This window comes from Vidua macroura, chromosome 18 (genome assembly GCF_024509145.1).
Source record: "Vidua macroura isolate BioBank_ID:100142 chromosome 18, ASM2450914v1, whole genome shotgun sequence".
Taxonomy (NCBI): Eukaryota; Metazoa; Chordata; class Aves; order Passeriformes; family Viduidae; genus Vidua; species Vidua macroura.
In genome coordinates this window covers 2,711,139-2,739,051 of record NC_071588.1, presented here as the reverse complement: position 1 = coordinate 2,739,051, position 27,913 = coordinate 2,711,139, and the positions used below count along the sequence as shown (strand labels likewise).

General features: G+C 44.8%; 1 protein-coding gene across 9 annotated transcripts in view; it reads right to left on the bottom strand.

Annotated features, from left to right (window-relative positions):
* PITPNM2 (phosphatidylinositol transfer protein membrane associated 2) overlaps positions 1-27,913 on the bottom strand; it is a 126,038-nt gene that overhangs the window by 31,459 nt on the left and 66,666 nt on the right. For 8 of the 9 annotated variants that reach the window (XM_053993845.1, XM_053993843.1, XM_053993846.1 and 5 more), the window contains 7 exons: positions 17,611-17,825; positions 15,656-15,777; positions 14,087-14,320; positions 7,285-7,608; positions 4,368-4,463; positions 1,150-1,254; positions 219-289 (listed from right to left, as the gene is read on the bottom strand). In XM_053993845.1, the coding sequence (XP_053849820.1) occupies positions 219-289; positions 1,150-1,254; positions 4,368-4,463; positions 7,285-7,608; positions 14,087-14,320; positions 15,656-15,777; positions 17,611-17,825 (1,167 nt within the window). The remainder of the gene's footprint in view (positions 1-218; positions 290-1,149; positions 1,255-4,367; positions 4,464-7,284; positions 7,609-14,086; positions 14,321-15,655; positions 15,778-17,610; positions 17,826-27,913) is intronic. The other variant, XM_053993849.1, reaches the window with a different exon arrangement.

Genomic DNA, 27,913 nt, shown 5'->3' with positions numbered 1-27,913 from the left:
CTGATGCTGCCTGCAAACTACACAGCATTTTCCATATGATGTTCCAAAGATGGGTGAAAAATCCCTTAAATCGGAATTACAGAAGGACACACACAGGTGTTACAGGGGCTCAGCAGCACATGGAGACAAGACACTGCTCACAGCAAAGGGACCCATTTATCCCACACAGAGACATTCCAGCAGCAAAGGATCTCTCTACAAGAAGCCAAAGCACTCACCTCGATGATGCTGAGCCTCTCCACGCTGGAGCCAACGTGGTACTCTGCTGATGTCTCCTGGTACAAGTCACCTGGAAGCACAGAGGTGTAAAATGTCAGCACTGCCAGGTGCTCTTTGGCAAAGACATTCTTCCATAAAGACACACTGCTTGTTCCAATGCCTCACATCTCCTTCATTATTTCATCAAATCATCCTCTCCCTCCTTCCTGCCTCCTTCCACCTGAGAAGCCTGGGCACTGCTGGGTCATTTATTTTCCAGCAATTTCTCCTAACCTGGGTAAGAGCTGAGGACATTAGTGAGCTCTTCTCTCATTACAGAGATCTGGTACTGCTGCTTTATTAAGGATGGCAACAATGGGAAATCCCTGCACGACTGTCAGAAATGATTGGTTTGTGGGAAAATAAAAGGAATTGCTTGAACTACGCTGGGGAGTAGAGATCTGATGTATTCCTACATCTGTGCCTACACAGACTGACTTTGTAGAAAAAGCCTGAGTGTCACCTTCCACCGTGAATCGCTCTGGCTGAGGAGCTACAGCTTCCTTTCACCATTTCATAATGATGAGCAGAAAATAAAACTGAGGCAGATACAGTCAGGAACAAAGGACAGAGCAAAAGGAAAGAAGAGCCAGGAGAAATTCAAGGCATTTGAGACAGAGCTGGGATATTTCATCATTATATGAGAGAATCCTGGCTGTCACACAAAGGAGCCGAACCAATGTGGAAAATAAAAGAGAATCAAAAGCTATCCCAGTTCCCACTGAGCAAATCTTTTCCAGCAGCACTGGGCAGTCATTTTTATGCTCTGTCTCGGCTTCTCCCTTTGTGAGATGAGGATAACAAGTTTTACCTTGTTCACAATGAGGCTGTGACAATTGCCTGGAAATACTGTAAAATAGCACATGCAGTTTGTACTTGGAAAAGAATTACCCTGGACATCATCGCATTCGGGGGTTTCAATTTTATCCATCAGATCGTTGGAACTCCATTTGGTTATTTCTTTCGGGAACATTTCCTCGTTGTCAGACAAGTCCTCTTTAAAAAACAGATTTTTTGAGAGTCACAAACACAAAAATATGTATACAGAAAAGAGAAAAATCCAGAATTCTAAATAAAACCCACAGCTCTGTGCAATTTATACACACTTGGATAGCTTAAGTCAAAATAAACCATATACTTTATCAGTTTTTGTTATATAGAAATCAAAGCGCCTTTTGAAAAGTAAACAAAATGTTTCAGTTGCATGATTTAAACAAACAAAACTCCTAAAACATGGAAAGAAGTAATCTGGATTTTTAATGGTACCACGTTTGGCCTTTGCCTTGTCATGCTCTCTGATGGTGCCAAAAGCAGCCAGAATGCTCCAGCACAGGAGAGGACAAAGCAAGGATTCCCACTGGGATCCTCCCAGCCCTGTTTGAGAGCTGTGGGATAGGGACAAGGATCACTGCTGCTCACAGGACCAAACAGATAAAAAGGCAGAAGCAATAAAGGGAATGTGAACTCCCCAGGCTGATTTCCTCAGGAGATGAGACACACATGGATCTGCCTTTTCCTGCCTATCTCAGTATCTTCCAAATCCCCTGGCTGAGTTCAACTATAGCCAACAAAGAATAAGGGTCCCAAAAATATAATGTTCTTAGAAGTGTAATTAAAAGAAAGAGACATATGAAGGGGACCTCTCTTTTCTCTCTCTCTGCCTTTTTCTTCCATTGAGGATGCATCTTTTGCTGCTATGATGGTTAAGTGCTTTCTAATTTATTTATACCTCTGTGCTTAGTATGTCTTTCCTGAAAATTTTGGGCTTGTAAATTTAATAAAGAGTTACAAACGTAATAACAGCAGTAATTACAGATATCTTGAAGATCTAAAAGCTGTAATCTTCAGAGTCCCAGACTAGGATTTCCCTTTCTTATTGCTGTACAGTTACTAAGAAAATAATTAGCTGGAAGAATTCCGCAATAAGGTTATGAAATATATTAATCTTTTCAGCAAATCTGAGCAATGGCTTAAGAAAAAAAATGTATGAAGGGCACTAGGTGAAGATCCAAGCAAAGCCTGATTATTTTTAGGAGTTTGTATTTCAACTTTGACCATAAAAAGAGAGCAACCTGGAAATTTTGTACCAGCATGCCATTTCCTTTTTCAGCCATGGAAAGAACTTGAGTAAACCCCAATTTCCCTGCACACAGGAGTCTGGAGCTGCCTGTCCAGAGCAAGTGGAAAGCACAGGCCTGTAACACACGTGCTGGCAGAGAATTAAGAGGACGATTGCACTCTAAGCTCCTCCAGCAACTTAATCTAAATATTAAACTTAATTCCTTGAGAGGTCTAATTACAGCCCTTACTGCTGCTCAAGTGATCCCTGAATGGGATATTACTCCCATTATTAGCATTTATTACAGGATAGATACTCGATATTACTGTATTTGTCACTATCTTTACCAGTGAATGGGGGTGAGTGGGAAGCTGGAGACAAGGAATCTTCTCGGGCTCAGGTTACGCCCACTGCACTGTGAGGAAACGTGTGTGTGTGTGGATGGGAAGCACTTGTGAGGAACTCTGCTGGCTGTTGACTCACATCCTGAGCCCTGCCAGTTCCCATGGTACCGACTCGGGCAGGATGAGCTGCGAGCGGAGCCTCATCCCTGCTCACAGACCCGCAGTCTCTGCAGGCCAAGGGGCACCAAGAGATCCCTCCTGGGGATGGGGCTCTGTTCAGCTGCACACACACACGCCAAGGCTTTGGCTCGTGAGCCAAAATCCCACCAGATTTAAGCAGACTTTTCAACCCAACCGTGCCGACCGCAGAGGACAAACTGTGCATACACAGAGACTCGCAGGAGAGCAGCTGCTTTTACTCTTAGCAACCTCCTACGAGTATTGCAACAGAGGTGCACAAGGCTCATTTTTGTTAATTCCCCTTCCCAGGCCTGTTAGGGACATGCCAGGGATTCCCTGGGCTCTGGATCCCAGGCAGAGCTGTCTCCATCTCAGTTTTATTACTGAGTAATTAAAAAGGCAAAAAGCGTGTGGATAGCCACGGTGCTGTTTGGATGACTCACTCCTCTTCCCTTATACTGCTCCAATAAATCCCTCACATATTTGTTGTAAATGCTACATAAGTTAATAAATAGTGATACTTAAACTAAGTTGGCCCTTCCCCTTCCTGGCAGGAGACACACATTTATCCCAATTTACACATGTCCCAGCCATTTCAGCTGCTGCTGTGCAGCTCACCACAACAACACACCCCTTTCTACCCCACACTTTGAGATCCATGCCTAAATACTCATGGCAGAACTCTTCTGGAACACGATACTATCAATTTTTGGAGGTTGAACTTCAGCTGAGCACCAGCAAAATTCTGATTTTTGCGAAAACTGGGGTGTCATCTTTTAACAACTGCATTTCCCAACTTCATTAGCAAATACTGCACCCCTCACTTCCATCAGACCAGCCAGGAGGAGAGTCCATCTGTTGTCAGTAGAGATGGAGCCCTTCAGGCTTAAATTTGCATTAAGCACAATATATAAAATGAATGCAGTGGAACAAAGCTTCTTCACACACACATGCACAGAAGAAAAAAAAAATATAACAGTGTTCTCTTAATGCAGATAATCAAAATTAATTTGAGAATTCTGGAATCAACACTGATTAATTTTGGCACCTGAAGCACCTTGCTGCATTCGCTGTTGTATTTCTTGGAATGAGAGAATGAGGACTTAATAAAGGCAAATTTGGGTCTCTTCAGGCCCAGACAAGACAATTAAACATACCTCTTACTGATTAAAAAACAAATTAGAAAAATAATCAGTCACAGTGAATCATTAGGACACACCCACAGCCCAGTTAGTACTGCTGGCTTTCATGCACACTCGTTTGCACCAAATAAAATACAGCCCCCTAGGGCTAAGACTGTTCAAGATCCCCTCAAACAGCTCAGACTGCACCTGAAATGGTGCTGCATTAATGTAAGAATCTGCTGGGTGATGCTGGAAGAAGCTGCACGTCATGGTTAGAAAGGAAAAGACTTCAAAGCAAAAAAGTCTCGCTTCCTTCCCTGCTCACCCCCCGCCCTTCATGCTTTCCGTTCTCTTACCCCACCATTTCAGGGAAGAAACGATGGTGATTTAGGCTCCACATACCATGTGCATCAAAGAATTCATCATCTGAGCTGTCATCTGAATCCCTGGCAATGCTCTGCATCCTCCACTCGGAGATACTATGGCGCGAGGGACTTGCTGGAAAAAACAAAAAAGCTTTATGCAAAACGCCCCATCGACAAGACGGAGAGTTCCCAACATGATCTTTGCTGGAGGAAGAATCATGTGTTCTCCAAGAAAATTCACTGCTGCAATATTAAAAAACACAAAACCCCGATGATGCTGGTGTGATGTCAGTGTACTGCTTTACAGATCCTGTTTGTTTACTGTTGGTAGAACCTGCCAGCAAGATGCTACATTAAAGCAAAGCTGCTTGGATCACTCTTCTGCTATTTTGAATGGCAGCTATTTATAATTGTTAGTAGGACGTGCAAAATCAGCTGGGTTTTAAAGTTTGCAATTAGGAAGGAAGCAGGCTGATTGGAAGCTCTCTCCGTGCCTCTCATCAGCACACAAGCCATGCCTCTGCTTCGCTAACTTTCGGGTGGGTAGCTCAGCAGAGCAGCCTGGAGAGGAATAATCTGTTTTCTGGAAGGAAATTGCTTCCACACAAATTGGATTAGAGATCTGTTTAAACTTTAAACTTGAATGATTTAAACAACATGCTGTCCGACTACTTCAAAGGAAGCTTTTGGAGTGGCGGTCCTGACAGAGCAAGGAGAAACCCCAAAGTCCTTGTAGTGCTGTTTGCCCTCCTGTTCCCACACCTACCTACTCCCTTTCACTTTTGCCTCCAGAGCTCTCTGAGCTAAATATAAACACATTATGGCTTCTTCTTTTCTTTTTTCCAGATATAATTTAGCAACCATCCAGCCTGAGCACTTGTCGGCTGAAGTTGTCTCAGAAACAGCCGCCTGCTGAAGGGAGCGCTGTCCAGAGAACGATGGGAGAGAGGGTTTGTCCCCTGGTGCCTGTCACACAGAGCACACACAAAGCACTCACAGCAGCCACCTAACCCAGCAAAAACCTGAGGAGACTGACAAGTTCTCCTTCAGCATGTACAAGAGCCTGAAAGGCTCCGGTTACTGTGACAGCCGCACGAGCCGTTTCATGCTATTGTTCCAACAGAGTTGAATGTATAAGTCAAATTCTTCTACTAAGGACGGAGACCCTGTGCAGAGTGATGTCATTGCAGCTCAGCAGCCCCCAGCACCCCTCTGCCCACCCTCCCAGCACCCTGGGAGCAGCCAGCGGGGAGGTGGCGGAGCAGAGCTAATTCACGCCGGAGTGACGTCAAGGCACTCACATAATAGCTGCTAAAAATAGAGCACCTAATAACATAGGGGAGGGCATCAAGGGTCCTGCCATCAGCAGAGATCTCACTTGGGTGGTGGAGAAAAGGGAAATCTTTTGGAGAAAAGGCATTTTTTTTCATCTGGAGGTGGCGGTGCGTCGCGACAGCCCTCCTTGCTTCCATATGGTAATGTGCTGCCAGCATGAAGGAGGATTAAAATATCTGTGTGACGTACTTCCCAGCACATCACAATTAATTTCTTTCATTACTTTTCCTTGTAAAAGCTGAGACATTCTGCAGTTGAAAAGAAAACCATGCTTTACTCCCAGTGAAAACCTGAGAGGTCTGAAAACTCCAGCTCCCAGCGAACATGTCAGCAGTGGAAGAGGGGGTTTGTGCACAGAGCATAATGGGAGATGGGTACATCAATATAAAGTCCTGATGCAGGCAAAGTAGCCAGTATTTTTATCTTTATGCAGCGATTTATGAAGCATCTGGTAGGTTCTTCCCTGGGGCTCACTCGAGTGAGTCATCGCAAGGTAAAGCTACTGCTCCTCTCTCATTCACCCTGTGATGAAATCAGTGATGGAGTGGGAAATAAAAATGGAGACTCAGCTCCTGATATTTGGTGCTTATGATAGATGGAGAAGGTTCACTCATCCAGATGTTCCCTTCCACCATCACTGGAAGAAATCCTGCCCCTTGGGGTTTTCCTGATTTTTTTCCCCTCTTGCAGTGAGAGCTGCTATTTCCCTGCTACCAGCAGCACTTGGCTAATCAGAGAGGGAATGCCGAGGGCTTGAACCTTGTGGCTGTAACTCACAAAGAGGAGTCACCCCTTGGTACAGAAGGGTCCAAAGAAGGGAAATACAGCAAAACGAGGTGAATCCCAAGGCAGAGGTGAGTAACAAAATCCAAGCCTCAAAGCTGAGTCCTTACAGGGTATCCACAGCAAAGCTTTAACATCAAAATCCTGAAAGCTTCCTTGAATGGTGTTTCAAAGGGAATGTACAATCCCACCTAATCTCAGGGTGAGGTTTTGTCTCCAAACAGCTACTGCACATCATTACCAGGGGAAGGCAGCAGCCCCCACGCACCTTTGGGGGTTCCTGCCCTAATCTCCCCAGTAGCTGACGAGACGTTTCACTGTGTGCAGCCCCACGGAGCCAAACACCCCTCCTGAAATGACAGGCACATGGTGCCACAGAACCCTGGCCAAGGAGCACAGGTACCTGCTGTGACACAGCTATCAAGGATAAGCAGATATCCAGAAGGGAACACCATGGAAGGGCCTTAGAAAGCCACCAGTGGCTCCTGAGTAACAAGGACTGTGCTGCTGGCTGTCTTTTGAGCCCCAGTGCTGCCAGCCAGCTCCTGCCTGCTTCTCTACAGTGTTTTTACAGATTCTGTGTTTTTGACATTGGCAACTCTGCCACGTGACTCTGAGTCACAGTTATGGGATGACTAGAAACCTTCCCAAACGCAAAACAGGTCACCTGAAAAGACTGAGCCTGCAGCACCAGCGAAGAAGGCCTCTGAGCTAACAGGACTCATAGGACTAATACACATTATCCCAAAGGCACTTGTCACAAGGAGACATGATCCATCTCCCCAAAAGCCCAACCTCCATGAGTTCAGAAGAGCAAGTCACTGGCAGCATCTTACCTCCTCTCTTTGAGGACCGTGAGGACTTGGAGGAGGTGGACCATTGCTTGGTGAGCGACCTGCCGGAGGCCGCGTCGCTGTTCGCAGAGGCGTCCTCAGTGTCTGCAGGTGACCCCGTGCTGGGCTCCACGTCCTTCTCCCCAGGAGCGTCCTTCACACCGTGCTGCTCCGGGTCAGTCTCACCGCAGAACTGGGCCATCTTCTGGGCCAGCATCAGCTGGGCCTCCTTCTCCAGCTGCCGGATGTCCTCAATGGTGAGCCCGTACCACTCGTCCTGCCAGCACCAGGCCTGGCGATGGGCCCGGACCATGACCTTCCGCAGGCCTGCAAAGCCAAAACGTCCCCGTCACCGGAGCCACAAACTCCAGCAACCAACGTGTTCCCCTGCCAGAGCCTCTCAACACCACGGCAGGGACGTTACAGCGACACCCAACCCGCAGTGCTGCACTGCAGGACCTTCACACGGTCAGGGCGGCAACCTGGGCACTTCACCTACTTTATCTCCTCAGTTCTTCCTAATCAACCTGAAATCACTGGAATCAGCCAGTCCTCTCTCACTGCTTTTATCTTGGAAAGGGATTTCCTCATTTTGGATGGAAGACTTTGGCTGCTCCACCAAGGAGGAGCCACACACAGACCACAGTTTCAAATCCCTGAAGTTACAGAAGTTGTAACATTTGGACCCTTCTTCAAAGTGAAGTATACTACCAAGTAATTAAAAAAAGAAAAAAGAAAATAGAAAAAAGAAAAAAGCTACTGATTTTTGTTTTTAATCCTGGAGAGTTTCAAGTCATTCCTTGATGGATGCTCCACAGCCCTCCCCAGCTGTTACATTACAGAAGCACATCCCACATTCCTGTCCTTGGAAACCCGTTTTCTGCACCTGGTTTCTATGTATCAGTGAAACAGCATCACAAATGGGAGCTTCTGAGATAATGGGATAGAAAGCAAAGTAAAGGAGGGAATAAAGATGCTTTATTTTGCAGATACCATCTGTCTTCTGCTGCAAGAGAAAAATGGAGTGGGTAAAGCCAATTTAAAATATTTCAATGTATCACATATCTGAAAGGAAGAGCAGCCTCAGTATCAACACACAAGGCACCTGACCAGGCAACAGATACTCTCCCCAAGACTTAGACTCACTCACTAACATCATCACATCCCCAAGACTTTTAAAACATAAAAGTCACTCAGGATTTTCACCAATATTATTCCTTAAAAGCTCACAACAGGTCAAAACTCCAAACTGCTATTCATTTCTGATAGGATCACACAGCAGTAATGATGCTTTTAAAGCTTCTGTAAATACTGACTAACTGATCCTCAGGAGTTTTTCTGATAATAAACAATCAATTAATATTGCCCCCTCTTTAATTACTAGGAAACTGAGGCAGAGATAGGTTGAAGGACAAGCCAAAAGCATCAGTGGGATTTGCTGTCAGTGGGATTAAGAGAGCAATCAATAGGCTACATTAGAATCATTTAGGTTTTGGGAGCTGCAGATTGAGCTCTCTAAGCACCACCATGAGGTAAGACAGCCCTCAAAAGCCACTCTCCATCTCCAGGAGCGTGGCCAAAGGGGGGTGGTCCCACCACGTGCAGGGTTTCCAAGGTGCTGCCAGCAACACGAGCTTCCCTGCTGTACAGAAAACCTTAGATCCCACCACTGTCACACCCTAAAGATCCAGTTTGTTTTCAGCAATCACTTTTTTGTTAGTTTGTTTGTTTTCTTAAACACAAAAAAAGCATGTTTTTCTATGTTTAGCTCCTTCCAGATCTGAGCACTTTATTTCTGTTCTGCTCTTTGGTCAGTCCTCAACGCCACCAGTCATCCCAAGCCAGGCTGCCAAGAGGAAATGGCCACTGAGATCAGCAGCTAATGCCACGGACCAGCTCAACCTGAACTTCATTTACACAGCAAGATTAAATCTATCAATATTTGATGTATTTTGCTGACAGACTTTCAGAAGGGAGAGGCAAGTTTGAGCCAGCAGAGTGTGACCTTCTGGGGGCAGAATGACAGCCTTCAGCACCTTAATTCTGTTCGACCTGAGTTGAGATTCAGAGTTATTTCCCCTGCCAGATTACTTTTTGCAGAACTACAGGAGAATGTTTTAGCCTCTTCACCTCCCGTTATGATTGACAACCAGCAGAGCTTAAAAACCGAGATTAAATTTGCATCACACCCACACTGTAAGCCAAGAAAACATTTCTCTTGCTGTCCCCACCACGCTTTGGACTTCCACACCCACGGTGTCCAATTCCACCTTGCTTGGAACACCTTGAAAACAGACTGTGATCAGACACAGAAGTGAATGTTGCTCTTATCCCACAGCTTGCCCCCTTCAAGGGCTCAGCAGGCTCCACTCCTGCTCCTGAAATCCAGCCTTGATGTATCAGTGGCCCAACTCCTCAGAAATTCTCTGTGTAGAGGCACAGATGCCACCGACCACGTATCTGTGTTGTAATGGATTAACCTCACAGGGAACATGAAAACCACTTGGGGGTAAAAGAAAGTCTCTTGAAGTTCCTCTCTGCCTTCTTAGATCTCAAACATCACCTGCACTGCTTCCTGCCAACCCACAGACCTCCCCATGTGCCCTGCTCACATCCCTTTGATTAGACATCCTAAACCACCCTTCCTTAAAGCTTTGTTCCTTTGAAAATAGGATGGCACCACAGGGCTTCAGAGCTGCTGTGCCTCTACCCCTGCAGGTTAGTTAAGAAGTCCAAAAAACAGATTACTTTCCCAGCATTTGGCCTTCACCTGGGACGTGCCAGCAGTGCTGCATTTCTCTTTCTTAAACACGAGGAGAAAACCTGGGGGAGAATGAGGCTGTGCAGGTACAAAAGAAATGGAAAAATAAAAGTCATGGCTTGCAGAAAAGGCTTCAGTGCTAGGGAAGAGAACTTGAGGGGCTCCTCTGTGCACAGCAGTGGGCACTGAATTCCTGCCCAGCCTGCAAGCTCCCTGCAGAGACCCAGGGAACACAACAAGTGTCCCACACAGCTACAGGGAGTCAGGATCCAGCTACAAATGACTCACCTGTCCAGACACTGCTGCTCTCCCTGTGCAATGGAAAAAAAAAAAAAAAAAAAAAAAACAAAAAACAACAAGTCTCAAAGCATTTTTTGTATCAAAATCTTAGAGAAAAACAAGTTTTTTATTGGAAAGTGAAAAGGAGGGGAGACACCAGGCTCAGGAAAGAGAGTAATTGGGAAAAACTCTCTTTGGAGCAGATGCCCATCAGAAGAGTGCTGAGGGAATCTGTTGCCCAGCTGGCTTTCCTTTTTCTCCCTGGAAGGAGAGAAGGTGTAAATGTGTCCTACTCAGCCTCAGAAGTCCCTGTCATACACTGCCCCAGCTGCAGCACAGTTGGAAGTTTGCCTTGCCAGCAGGTTTTCCCCCTCCACCAACATGCCCCAAGCTTATCTGAGCCTTCTTACTCAGAATCAGAGGAAAACCCTACAGCCTCATCAGACACCTCACTGAAGTCAGGCAGAAAAAATGGGAAGAGGTTTTTTGACAAGGATGCAGCTACCAGCTGGTTATCAGTCATTAAGTAGACTATCGTTTCTCCAGAGTGCAATGCTTTGTTTAAAAAAGCAAACAAGCAATAACACCACACATGCACAAATGTGCAGGCTGAGTTCAGAGCACCCGTCATCATGTGTTGATTTAATTATTGTAACATTTCCCACTGTGCTGTGCAGAAAGATCATCTGTGAAGAGCTGAGTAGGGTGCAAACATTTAAATCATTTGATTTCCAGCTCAGCACCTCAACAACTCAGAGGCTGGTTGAATCCTTGAGGTGCTGACTCCTAAATGATTTGTGGTGTTGGACTCCATCATACAAAAGAAAGCTTAAATGACCATTAGACAAGCCAGGACAGAAAGGTGGCTTCATGTGAATTTAAAAAGCTTTGGTCTGTAATTCTGGGCTTGTTTTTCAACGTGAAATTAAAATAGTAAATGTGGTAAGATCTCAACAGAAATAAATAACAAAACCCACCAACAAATTCTGCCCCTAACGCCCCCATTATCCAAATAAAGCAACTGTTCAGATACCCATTGCCTTTGTACCCAGAAGCAACCTCACAAATAATTTCATAATGCACTGTCACAATTTCCTGACAGCAAATACGGGATCCCTGATTGTCCATGTCCCAAGAGATCCCATAACCTTGCCAGTACTTTCCAGCCAAAGGCCACCTGCAGTCACACCTGTTTGCTTCCCCGTCCTGCCTTGCTCAGAACCCTCACAAAGAAAAGCCTGTGGTCACATCCACATCATGCCAACTGCAACCTGCCTCCCCTTGGAAAGACAAAACTCTACCTTTGGGATCCAGTGGGCAGTGGATGAACTGAGTCATTTGAGTGCTTCTGTGAAGCCAAAGTTGGGCAAAAGAGCTTTCCAAAAACCACTCCACCACTGTGCAGCAATTTGGGCATATTTAGCCCAGGACACAGTGGCTCAGACAAAGCTCCAGTTACTGGAATGGAACACACTTTGCCACAGTATATAATTAATAACCCATACACAGTCAACACACTTGTTTAACAACAAAGGACTCAGAGCCCACATGCACCATTAGGAAGCAAGTGGGAGCAGAACATTATGCAGTGCCAGTCCAATTAAACTTAAAATCTATGGGAAAGGAGTAAAAAAGCATACAAATATTACAGCCAAGCAGACTAATAGCCCACAATCACAATTTTAGTCTGTGTCTCAGGCTGTCAAAGCACTGAGTAACTGTCCAATTAGTCATGGGAAAGAATGGCTGCTGCACTCAGTACGAGTGAGAACGTTTCAACACCGTCCCCCAGAGTTCCTCCCTCTGTGCTCAGCAGCCCTTCCACATTGCACAAGCCATCCATCATTTACCTCACACCTGCTCTTTTTTTCAACCCATTCTCTAATTTGTTCCACTAAGCATTGCTCCTCATTGGGCAGAGTTTGGATCTTGCTGTTTGTTTCCTTGCTGGCTTGCTGACCCTGCACAGGGTGGGCTAATTCCCCAAGAAATAAAGTTGCTGGAGTTGGGAATGGAGGAACCAGGAAGAAAATGCCAAGGAAGAAGGGGCTGACCCACCACAACAACTCTGGCTCCTGGGAACTTGGCTCACCATCAGGTGCACAAGGCACAAAGGTCTCCATCTGCTTTTGGCCACCAGCTGAAAGCCCCACACGAGGATCTGCACCTAAGCCTGGTCAGTCCTGTTGTAATCACATCTTTCCAACTTAAAACATCCTCATGCATTGCTGGCTTTGGTACAAATGCTGTGGCACTTTGCCCACTCATGGCTTCCCCAGAGCTATCCCAGGGCAGGGGGAGGCCACACAGCTCCTGCAGATACCCCAAGCTTTTACTCTCACTTTTCACTCACTCTACTTCATCTTGCCTAAAAGACTTCCCTGATTTCATGCATCTTAACCACTTTGAAAAACACTATTTGCCATCTTTATAACAGGCTGGAAAAGCTTTTGAAAGGCAGACAATGAGCTGGCTCTGCTCTGTGCAAAGCCTCAATCAAGAGGGAAATGGCAGGCAATCTTTCAGGGAATACAAAAGCAATATTTCTAAGGGACCACAGTTAATCTATGCCAAACACCTCTGAACTGGAAGAGTCACATGCTCCTTTTTCATTTAACAGATACAATGGAGTTGTTTTTCTGCCCCCGTGTTTTCCAGCATACACTAAATTAACCTGTGTCACCAAAACGCCAAGGGAGTTCAGTGCAGAGAGGCACTTGTAACACAGCCTACAGCAGGAAAAGCCTCCATCCCTGCCCAGAGAAAAGCAAAGGAGCTGTAAGAAAACAGTCTGTGAGCATTCAGAGAGGTGCACACTATTCTCCACTGCTCTATCAGTGTTTTTCACATTAGCTCTCAGGAGCACAGTGTGACTGCAAAGAGCTTGAAAATGACTTATGCTAAAATCAGGCACTTCATGAAGACTTGTACATCAAAAGCAGAGTTGTAGAGGCCATGCAGAAGGATTTTCAGTGCACAGGAAGGTGGTAGCATCCTCTACACATCCTTTTTTTTGGCATTTTCTTTGCCAGAGGACAGCCAGACCTCTACCCTTTCAAATGGGAATGCTCCTTTAAAACACTATTTAGGTTTTCCACTTGGCCATAGATCCCATCATTTGTGGTAAGCCTCAGAAACTGTATCAGGTGTTTTATAGATTTTCTGCAAAGAACAAATTACTGCCAGCACTGCCACCACCTGTACTGTCTCCACTTAGTTACTCCCAGACACATCCAATTCCTCCTTAAAAGCCCTGACCTAACAATGATGCACCCATCAAAGGAGGACATTTACTCACAACTCAGAGCCACACAGAGACCCACCAGCCCTGTCACAAGGCAGGTAGAAACTAGGGATGCTCCAGGGACTGGTTTTCTGGAACCACTCAGGACACTGAAGTGAAGCTTATTTCTTTAGGCAGCCCTTCAGGACGGATTTTGCTCACAATAAAGAAGACTGGCAGAGTTTAAAAATGATCTGGCAAGTTTATCTTAAAAAATAAATTTTAAAAAGGAGAATGCAAGATGTTGCCTACACAGGACTTGAAACCTTTTCAGTGGGCACACATGGTTTGGATTTGTACACACCACAATTATAAGTGACAGAATAACAGGATTTTTTGTGAGCTGACCCACAGAGCCACCAGATCTGAGAGTCTCTTCACAGACGTGCCCTGGAATGTGATGCATTGCACATGCCTCACCTTCATGTTTCAATTCAGTGCAAACAATAAGGAGTGAACTCTGCAAGACCATAAATGCTCACCAACATCGTGGATAAAGCGCTCGATTTTCGACTGCATCCCCCAGTATCTGAACTCCACTTTACACAGTTTATATGCACACATGATGGGGTATTTCCCTGGGTTGTTCTTGTACTCTTGAATCCAATCTTCTGAGAGGGGTCCTCTTTTAGTCTTCACTGATTTATACAGCTTTGGATCCTCCTCAGCTTTGTATTCGTGGGGAGGGATAGGATCTTTAACAATATCAATAGGATCTATAGAAAGAGAACAGAAACAGTTAGACCTTTCCTTTGCCTGAGCAAAACATGAAAACATCATTTTTCATGAGTTATTTCTGTTGTAGTAAGTACCAGAAGCATTACAGCAATTTAGTTTCTTTTTACTTACACTTAAACAACTGATATTTAAATTGTTTATACACTGCTGCTGGGCAGAGATCAGCTCTGCCAGAGGAACGAGCACACACAGTTCCAGCAAACAGAGGCTTTGCTCCAAAATAGATGTTTCTGCCCACAGTAACTGCAGATCCACAGCACTCTGGCAGCTCTGCACACTCTGTCTTTCCAGCTCCACACAGATCTGTTGCACATTCCACCTTCCAGCTTTTCTAATATCACTCAGTGCTGCAGCTGTCTCAGCCAAGACAGTTAAACACTGTTCCTGCCCTGCTATGGAACAGACATTGCCCACGGAACATCTCATCTTTGGGTCCATCAGAGCAGGGGACTGGGAACTCCTCATCTGCCACTGTTAGACCAGATGTACTGTGGAAAGCAGAAAGTTTAACTAAAGTCCTAATTAACAATCCAACAATGGAGAAGTAGAAGCTGCAGCAGGAGTGGAGTGAATTAACATATTTTAAAGGCTTGCAACCCCCAGAGCTCAGCAGAAGCATCTGAAGTTTGGATTCAAGGGCAGGATCACACTTCCCCAGAAGTGACAGCTCTGTGACACCTCTCAGTGCACTGGTGGGACTCGAGCCTGCTCAGCAGTGAAAGCCTGGTCAGACAGGCAATGAGGACAGATGAAGTACAAAAGTACTTTTTTGAAATTCTTTTGCCTTTTCTCATTAATTCCTTACGTTAACTCAATCTTCTAAAGGCAGCTGTGAAGTGAGTGTTAATGTACATGAGGGCAGGACTAAAAGGAGAGGGAACAAAAATTAAATGCAACTTCATGCTTCAAAAGTGCAGACAGGAATAATTTTCATATACATGAAGGAGCAACACAAATAAACAGCTATATTTTCACAATTATACAGCTACTTTTTCCTCTTCTATGGTTATTTCTACTTATTACCCCCAAATTCATTAGATGTCTTACTCCTCTTGGGAGCTGCATAAATAAGATGGAAAAGCATCAATTTAAATTTACAGATGGGGCATTCAGATTATTTCCATGGGATTTTACATCAAGCCTAGAAGCGAATTCTGGTATCCTCACCCTCCTTGATGTAACCCCACCTGCAGTGACACTGACAGAGTGCAGGTGTGTGTTTAGGGAGAATGGACAGGCAGATGGACACACCAAGAAAAAAAAAAAAAGAAAAAGACAAAACCAGGGAAAAGTAGAGGAAGAAGGCTATTTACCTAAAATGGTTTGTCTTTTTTCTGCAGCAGAAAGGTTGAACACGTTGTTATGGTCTCCTGGGTCAGTTTTGTAGTAGGTCTCAATATCAATAGAGAACTTCTCCACAAAAGGACACGTGTACCTGGGAGCCAGAACAACACAGCTTAGAGTAAATCAGCCTCAAAACCCAGCCAGCCTTCACTCATGTTCTCCTTCAGATATGCTTAAAATACCAACTAGAGGTTGTTCTTTAATAACTTCTTAAGACAGGAGCTCACCAGCTTTCAGCAAGGAGATAAATTTTGGGCCCACTACATTAAAAAGCTGTGACATGGATACTGATACAAGGACACCCAGGAAATGCACCTGTGCAAGGAGAAAAGCAAAGCTCCTGCCTGGAACCTATGGCAGAATAAAATACAAACTAGTTCTGTGCTGCACAGGTTTCCTAGCCAACTGATTGACTCATAGGCATTTCAAGAGAAGAGATAAAAACTGACTGGAAGTGAACTTTAATCACTTAAAAGTCAGGCAGCTCCATTATATTCAGTCACTGGCAACAGCCCATATGCACACACAGCTTCCCCACCTTCCGAGGATTGATGTTACTTGCAGAGACCAGCTAAAACAGAACCAGAAAATTTTTCCAGATTTTTCATAAAAGTCAAAATACCCATTAAAGCCTTTTTATTGTGCAAGATGTCAGGAAAATCAGATTTGTAAATCTGAAAAAGAGCAAATGCTCTAAAATGGAGTAACTGGCACAAAGGTTATTTTTTTCCAGGGTGTGTGAAGTCCTCCCTGACAAAATCAGATGAAACAAGGAGGTCCCAGAGGGCTCCACAGAGCCTCTGGCTCTCTTCCCTCCTCAGGGTGAAAACCATAGGATGTAGGTTTGTTATTTTCTAGTTAAATGACAGCTCTCAGGAAAAAAGTGCTGTGATTATTTATTTATTTATTAAGATTTTTCTTTCCCCTGTACAAATGCATCCTGTCTTCCCTGACAGGATTCAGCATGACATCTGTCCCAGCACTGTGCACATTTATAACCTCCCCAAGCGTGCAGAGATCTGCAATGTTAAGCAGATACAAATAGAAACCATTCATGATTGCCCAAGCCAGACAAAACAGCTCCACATTTTACAGCAAGGAGCCACAAATTCTCAGGCAGGTGTGCAGTCAGCCCAGGCAAACTCCTGAGACCGAGCACTGCACAGGAATTTTAGGACTTGACCCCAGTTGCTCTGAAGGATGTTACTGGAGAGGGAAATGCCACTGCCAGAGAGTGACATCAAGCCCTGTCTTTAACACAGGGAAACTGGGGGGGTCAGCTTTGCTTGGAATGACCCCAAAATCATAAAAGTCCCTGTTCCCCAGCCTGCACAGCCTAAGAAGAGGGCTGGAATGTGTGAGGTCGAGTTTTCAAGGTTGTTTATTTTTCCTTATCTAGAACATTCTCTCTCTGACCTGCCCAGGTCTGTCCAGTACAGAAGCCATGGCAGTCTGCCCCGAGCCTCGGGCAGCTCCCACATTTTGTACTCAAAACTACGTGTGTGTGTTTACAGATCTGTGCCAATGCCCATCACCTGTGTCAGACAGTGAATCTCTACCTGAAACCAACAGAAAAGTGTCACCAGCACAGCAAGACATGGAGGGCAAGGAGAAGGAGAAGAAGGCCAGGACACGCCCAAATCCCTCCATCTTGTACCCCTGAATCACATTCTAAAAACCCCAAAATTCTACTTTTCCACCCTGTTGTCAATTCACCTATTACATTGCTCAAACCCTTGTGGCTGTAATTCCTCATACAGAGTTGGCAGCCTCTCCCACGGGCTAGAATCGAAGCCACAGGTGTTTTTGACTTTGTGCCAAGGTCTCTGAGCCCCCTGCCAGGGTCTGGAGACAGCCAGGGCAGCCAGAGGGATGTCCTGGACTCCGACAGTAAACAGCCGTGGACATTTTTGCCCAGATTTACCTTGTCCTTGTGTAAGGATAAGCATTCCAGGACTCCTCCTCGACGCGCAGAGCTGCCTTGGGCAGGATGGAGCGGAACCAGCTGGGGATGTGCATCCCGATGTGGTAAACCTTGTGTGTGTACTGCCCACTGCCCCCCGGGCCATCCACGTAGGGCCTGTTCTCCAGGATCTCCACTCCACTGCCTTCCCCACATGTCTCCTCTCTGCTCTTTTTCTGAAAGGGAAAATAGATCACAAATGCATCACAAAAATGTTCATTTTCCAGGGCATCTACAAAGACCTGGCTCTCAAAGCACCTGGACACTGGGGATGGTTTCTAGGACTCCTTTTGAGCACAGCAGAGCTGTAGCAGCACCCCAGCACTAAGATTACCAAACCTAGACATTATAAAAGCAAAATTTAGAGATTCACCTGGCCAACAAAGAGATTTATTCAGGAGCCCATGCCAATTTCCATTTGGATGCTCAGTTTGAATGGAGATGTAATGACACCTCAACTCCTGTTCCTGGAGCAGGTCACACATCACACCCCAACCCTTGGCTCCAGCTCTGAGCCACCCAACAGCACAAAACCCTTTAGCACCAGCAAAGGGGACACAGCCAAGGGGAGTTTGTCCAACCTGGCACAGCCCCGTGGTGACGTGTCGGTGTGAAGAATCTCACACGCTCCTGCTGCAGCAGCACCTCAGGCTGGACACCAGGAAAAATTTCTTCACTGGAAAGGGGTCAGGCATTGGAGCCCCCACCCCTGGAAGTGCTCAAGAAATGACTGCATGTGGCACTCAGTGCTCTGTTGGCAAGCTGGGAATCGCTCACAGGTTGGACTGATGATCTCAGAGGTCCTTTCCCACCTCAGTGATTCCGTGATCACAGTGATAAAGATTTTTCTGTGACCTACTCCCACAGGATTTGAGGGTTTGTTGCATGTGATCTGGCCCAGCAGCAGCTCTCCAAGAACAGCTTGGAGACTTAGCTCTGCTAATTAAGATATTTAGAAGAAACAACCCAAGTTTGCCAGAATGATCACTGCACCCCCTGGCAGCCTCCGCATTTTGGCTTATTTGTAGGACTGTCCTTCAGTGAAAACCTGGCAAAAATTCCCTCAATAAAAAAATACTAATTTCAGTGCTTCTAAGATGAGCTAGAGGCAAAGCAAATATTTATTAATTTCTCACACATTTCAGCAGATTGGATGATGTATAACCTTCATCATTTCCAAACAACAGATTCATTCTGTTAGCATTTTGAGATTATTGTTTGTATTTGAAAGCGCAGTACTTTGGAAATTAAGGGGGCAAAAAAGGAATTTTATACCAAGAATCAACTGTGAAATGTAACACAATAACAACTCCTCATTTTTGGCATACAAACAATTCAAAGGATAACATGGTTTAACAGAAAATTATTAATAAGATGCAAGAGATCAACTTCTTATCTTTTGAGGACAGGATGTTAAGCCAACAGAGCTGCTTAGAAGTAAATAGCCCTGTTTATAAAGACCTCTCCAGTGATTTTAAATTTAAATAGCCATAAGTGACAAACCTAAATAACTGACAATCTAAATAATCACTTTTTTCCTGCCCCACAAACTGCAATAGAAAAAAAAAAAAAAAACAGAAAAACAGAAAAGTGTTTTGTTACAGTTTATTTCTAACACTCAGCTGGCAGTTCATTAAAGCACACATCCTCTTCTAACAAACTACTGTCTTTCAGTTCTTATATAAGCACTGACCAAGTCCTGTCCAAATATTTATGCCAATAACATTAAATAATCTTGATGACCCCAAAATCTGGTTAATTCAAAGGTCTCAGAAAAGGCAGTAACCCAGCCAGCACAGTGGAAGTGTCAGACAGAATAACTGCACAGCATCTGCTCTGAACAGTTGATAAAAATTACAGAGATTTAGAGTTTTATTATATGGCAGAAGCACATAGAAATTGTAAGCAGAGGGAAGATGGGTTTTCTTCATGCCAAGTTATTCAAAACTCCCTTCTAACATTGCACAGTTACAGCAATTCCAGGCAATTCTGCAAGACCTCATTTGGGACCAAAATCCACTGAGGGGTTTTACTCACTAACACTGCCATTCCTCATTTCACTTTTCCCCATTCAGCCAGTTTTAGCAAAAACTTCTCTGCATGGAGATGAGCTGCCTGATTCTCACCCTACAGCTGGAACCCTGAAGAACCCACAACTGGCCAATTTTTGCTGTACATGAATAATTCCATCAGCAGCTTCTCCAGCCAACCTGGAACTGGTGACGCTCGGATGGTGGGAGAGGCGAGGGTGACACAGTGTCATTGTCCCAGCTCACTGGGAGAGAAGGCAGGAAGGAAAAACCAAGTTCACTGAGACTCTTGGTGGAAGTCAGTTCACGTCCTACTTCTGAATTGTGGTTATTTTATTCACTTCTATGCAGCTGCAGCAGACTGCAAACCCTATTCTGGGAGCAGGGTGTGCTTCCTCCTCCAGCCTTTGCAGAGGACCAACTGCAGCCCACAGCCTTTGTCACCCAGTTACAAACCCTAAGCAAATTTTGCCCCTTCACATCCCTCCTACTTGTCACTTATCTACGTAAGATATGATAAAACCATTTTCTCAGATGAATGTGAAATAAGAGCTGTAGCTCTGCTGACAAAAAAAAAAAAAAAAAAAAAAATTAAAGATTATATCCCAAACTATCTTTAGAGCCAGAACTTTTGAGTCAGGCCAAATTTATACTCATAACACAGCACACTGTGCTGGGAAGGATAGTATGATCAAAGAGAAACTCCCCAGGATAAACCCACACAAAGCTGCTTCCCAGCCCTCCAGGCTCTCTCACTTAGCAGCTGGCTGGTTGAGAAGACAACGAGCTGCAGTGAAGTAAGGAAGGGCCAAGAGTCAGGAGAGATGGTGAACAGAGCAGTTACTGACCAATCAGAAAGACAAAGAGAAAATACGTTTCTCATATAATAAAAATAAAGACTTTAGCCACATGCACTTGAGAGAGCAGGATGGTACTCTGGGCATAAGTGGTGCTGTGAAAGTGAAGCACTTGTGGGAGTGAAGAGCAATTTGCTCTGCAGCCATGCAGCCTCTTCATGCCTACTGTGCCTGGGCTACAGCCTGGAGAGGGCTTGTCACAAGGAAGTGGTCTGTAAACAACAATTAAAAAATAACCCTCAATCAGGAAAACATTTGGCTTGAGAAGTGTGTGGCAGGCCCTGTCCAAGGAATAACTGCTGGAGGTGATGTGCAGGCACTTGAGGGTCAGTCTCAGAGGTTTCAGGCTCGGAGAGAAGTAGAGACTTTATTTAGCAGATTACCTGGGTCATTGCTACTTAGTACTGACACAGCATCTTCCCCCTCTATAAATACCTGAGGAATGGTCCCCAGCAAAATCAAAGAGTAGCTGACAGCCTTTATATGCAGGTTAACTAACCATAATCACAGTAAACCATCTTATATTGTATTACATTAGGAAATCCAGTCATCCCTTTCCAAGCCCCTCTCTCCTGCTGATGACACTCCATGTTCCCCACAGCCCCATCAATAGCTTTTCAGGACAGATGGTGACACAGATCCCTTCTAGCTAAAGTAATAGCATTAAATTACTCATAACAGGGAACCCAGAGAAAGCAGATGCACCATGATTAGCAAGAATGCCAGTTACTTAAAGGCTTCTATTAAAATAAATCTCTTGGCACAGCAGCATAGCATGGGACACAGCGCATGACCTCAGCACAACAATCACAGATGAATAATTCCCATGAATATCACTGAACCACTGGGCCAGCCTAACCCATTTATCATCTGCCCTTCTCAACAGCAGACAAACAGCTGTAAACAGAGCCTTCCACAGGCAGGTTCATCAGTTCTCAGATCTCCCATCTCCTTTCCCATTTAGAAATGTGTCTCCCAGCCAGAGCAAACCTTTTGTGCAAAGCCTTAGTCCAGCAAATGACCTGGCCCAGGTGAACAGAACCAGGTGACTCAATGCAATTTGTTTTTCTAGTGGGACACAGTTCCATAAAGGAATGATGGTTGATGGCAACAGAAACCTTCACAGCCCAAGGAGTCTCAGCACAGCTGAAGGAACAGCATTCCTAGAGCAGGAATGCATAATGCTGGATCAAACAGTTAAGGATGTGGCTTATTGGATCAGCTGGAGACATACACAGGTCAGGCTGTGTAAATTAAGATTGCCTTGTAATGTTTTGCTTTTAGGGAATTAAAGAAAAACAGCCCCATCAACCAACTCAGAACACCAAGAAGAATATTAATCTAATCCAGAGTCTTCCTTGTGTTCCTGCCCTGGAATCCAGCCCAGGCTGCTCACAGCCTCAGGTCTACAAGCAGAGAAGCTCTGCAAAGCCAACAGCAGCACTGCAAAGAGCTCAGCTGGTTTAGCTTCTCCTCAAGGTGTCTGTTTTTATTGTAACTACACTGAGCACTGCAATGGTCCTGCAGAGAACAGTAAGGACAGGGTAGGCAGCATGGTGATAATGGGTGATCCGGGCATGTTCTAGCTTTCAAAAATAGATTATAACTACACTCTCACCTTGTTTACCACTGATTATTGTTCACAGTACAAGCTCTCAATCTAAGTAAGTGAGACAGTGCTTACAAAAGGTTGGGATGCTTTAGCTTCCTGATGTTGTTCTTACTTCCCTTCAGCAGTGCAGTCACACAGGACCCACGAGAGTTCTGATCTGAGATTACTCCAATTATGAAGACTGACAGCACCATGCTTGACAGACCTATCATCCATGGGTACAGAAGACACAAATCATTGAATGGAAACAATAACCAGAAGATTTTTTTGGGGGTGTTTTTTTCCTCCAGCTCCCATTTGGAAAGGGGGTATTTTGATAAGTCTGGACAAAACTCTTCTGGGAGAATGCATTAAAATAACACTGAACTCTCAGGGTTTTTTTAGCCCACTTAGACACAGATAGGGATATGAGAAGTTTCCAGCTTGCTGATGGTTTCAGTTAACAAGGACAGCAAAGACATCTCTGTAACCACAGAACAAGAACATGACAGCAAATATCCCCAGAGGACCCTGCTAACATACTTGCTCATATTGTTGTGGCAAGGGAGGCTGAGAAAACATTCTTTATGACCAATTACTATTTTTTTATTGTTTTGGATGCTAAGGCTACCACAAACACCAATTAAGTCCCCAGAAACAGACCCTTCCTTTGGGAACCAGAGAAAGCATGAAGTGCCTCATACAATCCATCAGACCACAAAAATGCCTGAAGCTGCTCAGGAAGATGACTCCTGTCATCATTGGAGAGCTCTTAAGCCCTGTTTTCACCAACCAGACCTGTTCTGTTCTAGAAAGGAAGCGCAAAGGCACCCAAGGTATAAACAAAATTTAGGCCGGGGGAGAGGAATAAACTCTTTCAATCTCTTCCATTGAGGGAAAAATATTCCCAACTATCTCCAGTTGAACATTATTTAGGCTGAGGGATATTTCACTCTTAAAATTGATTTTCCAAAGTGGTGTCTTCTTCCCACCACCAAGAGCCTTCCTTGCTATGCTCCAGCAGCTGCCCACCAGCCATCCTCACTCCCAGCTGCAGGCACCAGGTACTGAGGAGGTACCAGTGCCACTGTGGCTGGGACCTTGCAGGTTGTAAACTTTAATAGAAAAGCTGGGAGAGGTTATGAGAAAAGCAGCCTGTTAGTCTCAGCCATGTAATTTGGCTTATTGTGGCAGTACCAGCAGTCAAACACCACAAACAAACCAGCACAAAATACGACAGCACATTCCAGCCATAACTACTGGAATCAAACAGCACCAAACACCAGAAAGCCAATGATGGACGCACTGGGAAACACCAAAAGGTCCTGGAAGGAATGCTTGGTTTATTCTGAACGGGTTTTCCCAGCACAGGACTGCTGCACACGGGTCTCATGCCCAGGGAGGGTGTGCCTGCTCAGGGCTATCCGCTCTGCCTCCAGCCGCCTGTGCTGCGGAATGACTCAGCTCTGGCTTCTGTTAACCACTCCTTCAGGAGCATTTGAGCTGACACCTAATTCATTACCAGCAATCTGCTTTCACCACCAGCAACCTTCTGCCTGCTGATGCAGTTACCTGATAGACCAGGCCCCGTTCATGGTCATTATTTACTGCAGGTAACCAAAACCCACCTATGAAAACAAAATGCTGGGTTATCCTAAAAGTACCACAGTTTCATACTTTGACACACACATATAAAGAAAAGAAAAGTTGTAAAGACCTGAAACACCCAATTAAAATCATATCACCATAAGCAGGGCAATACCTGAGCAAAAAGCTTTGTTCCAAGTGAAAGAAGGGAGCAGAGGAGATGGAGCTATTCCACTCTTAGAGAAGCCAAGATGCAGAACATCTAAACCAACATAATTTTATCAATGCACAATGTTCTAACAGCAAACAGGAAGTTTCAGGAGCTAAATTAAAAATAAAAATCACCCCTACTGTTACTTATGCAGGAGAGTGCTGAAGTACAACAGCACACACAACTTCTGGCTGTCAGAGGCTTTTGTGCCCAGTCAGAACAGCTGAGTCCCCTCACATTAAAGACCATGGAATCAACAAAAGAGCACCATTTTGAAGAAAGTAACCTGAAGACACAGAGCTGCTGGCAGGGCTACATCCAGTACCCAGATCTTTGAATCTCCATTTCAGCACCCTAACCATTTTGTGACAGTGCTCTTTGCTGGGCTGGAGTAGAGACCTTTAACAAAATATAGCAGAACAGTCCTCAAACCGGGAAGCTTCTCTTAAGATTGTTGAGAACAATCTTAATGGAATCCTGTTATCCCAGGGATGGTTTTAACAGAACTTTTGAGCCTGCACTTTGTAAGCTCCAATCAGAAAAAATGACATCAAGTTGGACAGTCCCTCAACCACAAAACTGCTCAGGACAGCAAGGGACTTGTGAGTTTTGCTCTTGTCCCTCAAAACAAGGCTCACTCTGCCTCATTGTGCACAGTAAAGTCAAAACAAGTCCAACCACAACAGGATTCCCCACTCTGCCCATAACACCATTCCTGCCCTTCCAGAAGCTGTGGGCACCACAGGACCCTGATTTTGTTTACACCATGAGCATCATGTTATGCATGCAGGCAACTTTAAACTGTGTCCTGTGTTTCCATGGCAACAGGAGGGGCTGCATCAGCAATCCCCCAATTTGGGCCATCCTCACTCAGGCTTCAGCTGCACTGAATCCTTGCTGGGAAGAGCAAACCAGTGATGTCACCAGTAACCATGGTGCCCACAGCTGAGCCTCCCCTGTGCCCTTTGTGCTCTAACATGTATCCTTCACATGTGACAATTACTTTAATCCAATTAGTGCTATAAAAAAAAAAAAAAACAACATAAAGGGCCATGTCAATACTTATTTCGGGAAGGAAGGTTAGTTTGAGTCAACAAGATAATGATCAGAACACAAGGCTTGACAATAGCACTTTGAGCCTCACTGCTCCAAATACATGGGAATGACCTGAAACCCTGGGGAGAGGGGAAAGAAATCTGTTCCTCATCAACAGCTTCATTAATAAAGGCAAAAGAGCAGCTGTTTTAAACACCCCCTTGCAGGTTTGATCAATGGGCTCGGCAATATGCAGTGCTTCATTCCAGCCAGGCACTGCCCTGTCCCCAAACACTGATGCCTCACCAGCTGCACATAATTCTGATAGTAACCATGAAGTAGTTACCCTCTGTTAGTAACCATGAAGTAGTTACCCTTTTCCCAATCCAGCACTGATCAGCTGCAACTTCCAGGAGGGTTCCCTTTTGGGTCCTTCCCAGCTCTGCAGGGAGATGCCACCTGATCACTCCTGCCTGTGGCAGGGATTTTATGGGGGGGAATCTTCCCTCAAGTTTACTAAGCAAGAATTTGGACTACCAGACAGGCCTGTAACCACCCTCAATGCTGCCAAGGGGACATCCAGCACACAAGGAGACCAAGAAGGGTCTTTGTGGCACAGAGAGGCACGTGTAGAGCTGCACAAGCAAAGCTGGGCGTGCAGAAGGCCCTGAGGAAGGGACCTCTCTCACCCAGGCATGGGCACGTTACCTGCACTGCCTCTGCAGCACCATCAGCACCAGCACTGCTGGCTGCTTTGCTTGCAATGGAATACACATTTTCTGTAAAAAAAGCCTTAAAAGCTGAAGGCAGGCCAGGCTATGAGCGTCAAGGTGGAGCAGAAACATGCACAGCATCACTTTGTACGAGTGTTGTAGGCACTGCATTATTTAGAATCAGGGCTCGATATTAATGAGCTGCTTGTACAAAACCAGGATATTTTGGGGACAATCAATTGTGCAGAGTCATAAAAAATTTACAGCATTAAGAGAACCTTTCTCATGGCCACTCATTAATCACTTTGCCTTACAAAGACACCCAGTCATAGTCCTTTAGAGTCAGGGCTGGATGTGCCAGAGGCACATGAATTAGGGATCACTTTATTATGGAGATACCTCAAACTTGTTTACCCCACATGCCTCATCTTTCAAAATGTCTACTAGACTACCAGCTCAGTATTTCATCTACTCTAAGTATTTCCTTCTGTGTCTTTAAACTGATTTTTCATTGCATTAACTATTCCACAGACACTGTCTGTGACAATTACTGTCCCTGGTTTAAAGGGAGGCAGAGCAAGTTGCCCATTACCATATTGTGAGTCAGAGACAAAATTTCAACTTGGGCTGTTCTGGATCAAGTCTAATCCTCTGACTACATCCCTGATACTTCAGGAACCCAATGCAATTGTTCACTAACAATGAGCTGTGTGCTAAAATACCACAGGACTGGCTTAAAGAAATCCCCATAGTCTTCCTAATACTTAATTCATTACTTGCCTTCAGGTATTTGAAAAAGGGAGAACCTAATCCTAGTCAATATTTTTGTCCTTCTTTCATAAGAATAAAAAAAAAAAAAAAAAAAAAAAAAAGGATAAAGGGTTTTTGACAGCCAGTTCAGTAGGATTGGCAGTGCTGTGTCCTGTATTAAAATCAGTGCAAATCTGAAGTTCAAAATTGTTTGTGTTATAACATTATCTCAGCTTCATTCACCTTTGTTAAGAGCAAGAGAGCACATGAACTGTCAAGGCAACATCAAGTTCACTACCCTAAAATCAATCTATTTTGGAACATGATATGGAATCCTGGACAATGTAAGAATTCAAGGATAATGACTACAAAACAAGAAAAAAATAAATGTAGAAAAGGTGTTTGCCCCTTCTGTATGTTTTCCCAAACGATAACCTGTATGGGTGCAAATGAGACCCCAAGAGTGGTACCACCAAACATAACTGTACCACCCTTATCCTCAAAACTAAACATCTGCAAGTGCCTTACTCTCCTCCTCCGGAAGGATGCAAATCCTCAAAATAACAAAGAAAAGGTTATGAAAACCAGAGGAAAAAGAGAGAATACAGAAGCCACAGGTTTTAACGCTGCAGCACAGAAATCAGGGGAAAAGCTTCAAACCAGGCTTTGCTTTTAGACTTGTGAGCCTTCCAGGGTCCCTGGAGCTGTCAGCAGCATCACCTGCTTTAAAACTGAAGCATACATGTCTGTCTGTGCAGATGGCCAAGGCATCTGCATGCAGAACAAAAATAATCAGCCATCCACTTTTCAGTGTCCAGAGATGAAGGGTTAGTTTGCTTTCCTCCACTCAATCAATCCTTCACCATCTGCTGAGCCTGCTGGCAACTGCCAAGCGGAGCTGAGGGTTTAAGGGACACAACTTTTGCACCTGGGTATCACGACAGGGCCTCAAGAATTACCACCAGCACAAGCAGAGTTTTAAGTCTGTCCTCAAAGGTGCTTCCTGAGAGCTACAGGGAAATGAAGGGGAAAAATAGGACAGTGCAGGTGTCTGGAAACTGAGATGATGGACAAACCATAATCCTCCAGAAAGGAGGAAAGTGACTCAGGATACTCCATCAGCAGTCAGGACAGGAGATGCTTGGAAACACACTTTGATTTTTCAGGGAAGGCAATAAATGCAAAGCCCTGGAGGATGGTAGAGAAGAAGCTCATGTTAAAACATGAGAGAAGCCCTCAATTCCCAGGATTCTGCCTGAGTTCAGCAGGCAGTGCTGAGCAGATGGGTTATCTTCCATGCAGTGCCTCAAACAGGGCCAGAGGCCTTTCCCAGTCATGGACCCTCGAAGTGACGAATGACAAAGTATTAAAGCTATTAACTCAAAAGGATGACGCTGCATCTTAAAATAAGTTTTATCCTCAAAAGGTAATCACTAGGTCCAGCAGAAGAATATTTTTAAAGCACACTATCTTTGGAGGAAGGTCACAAA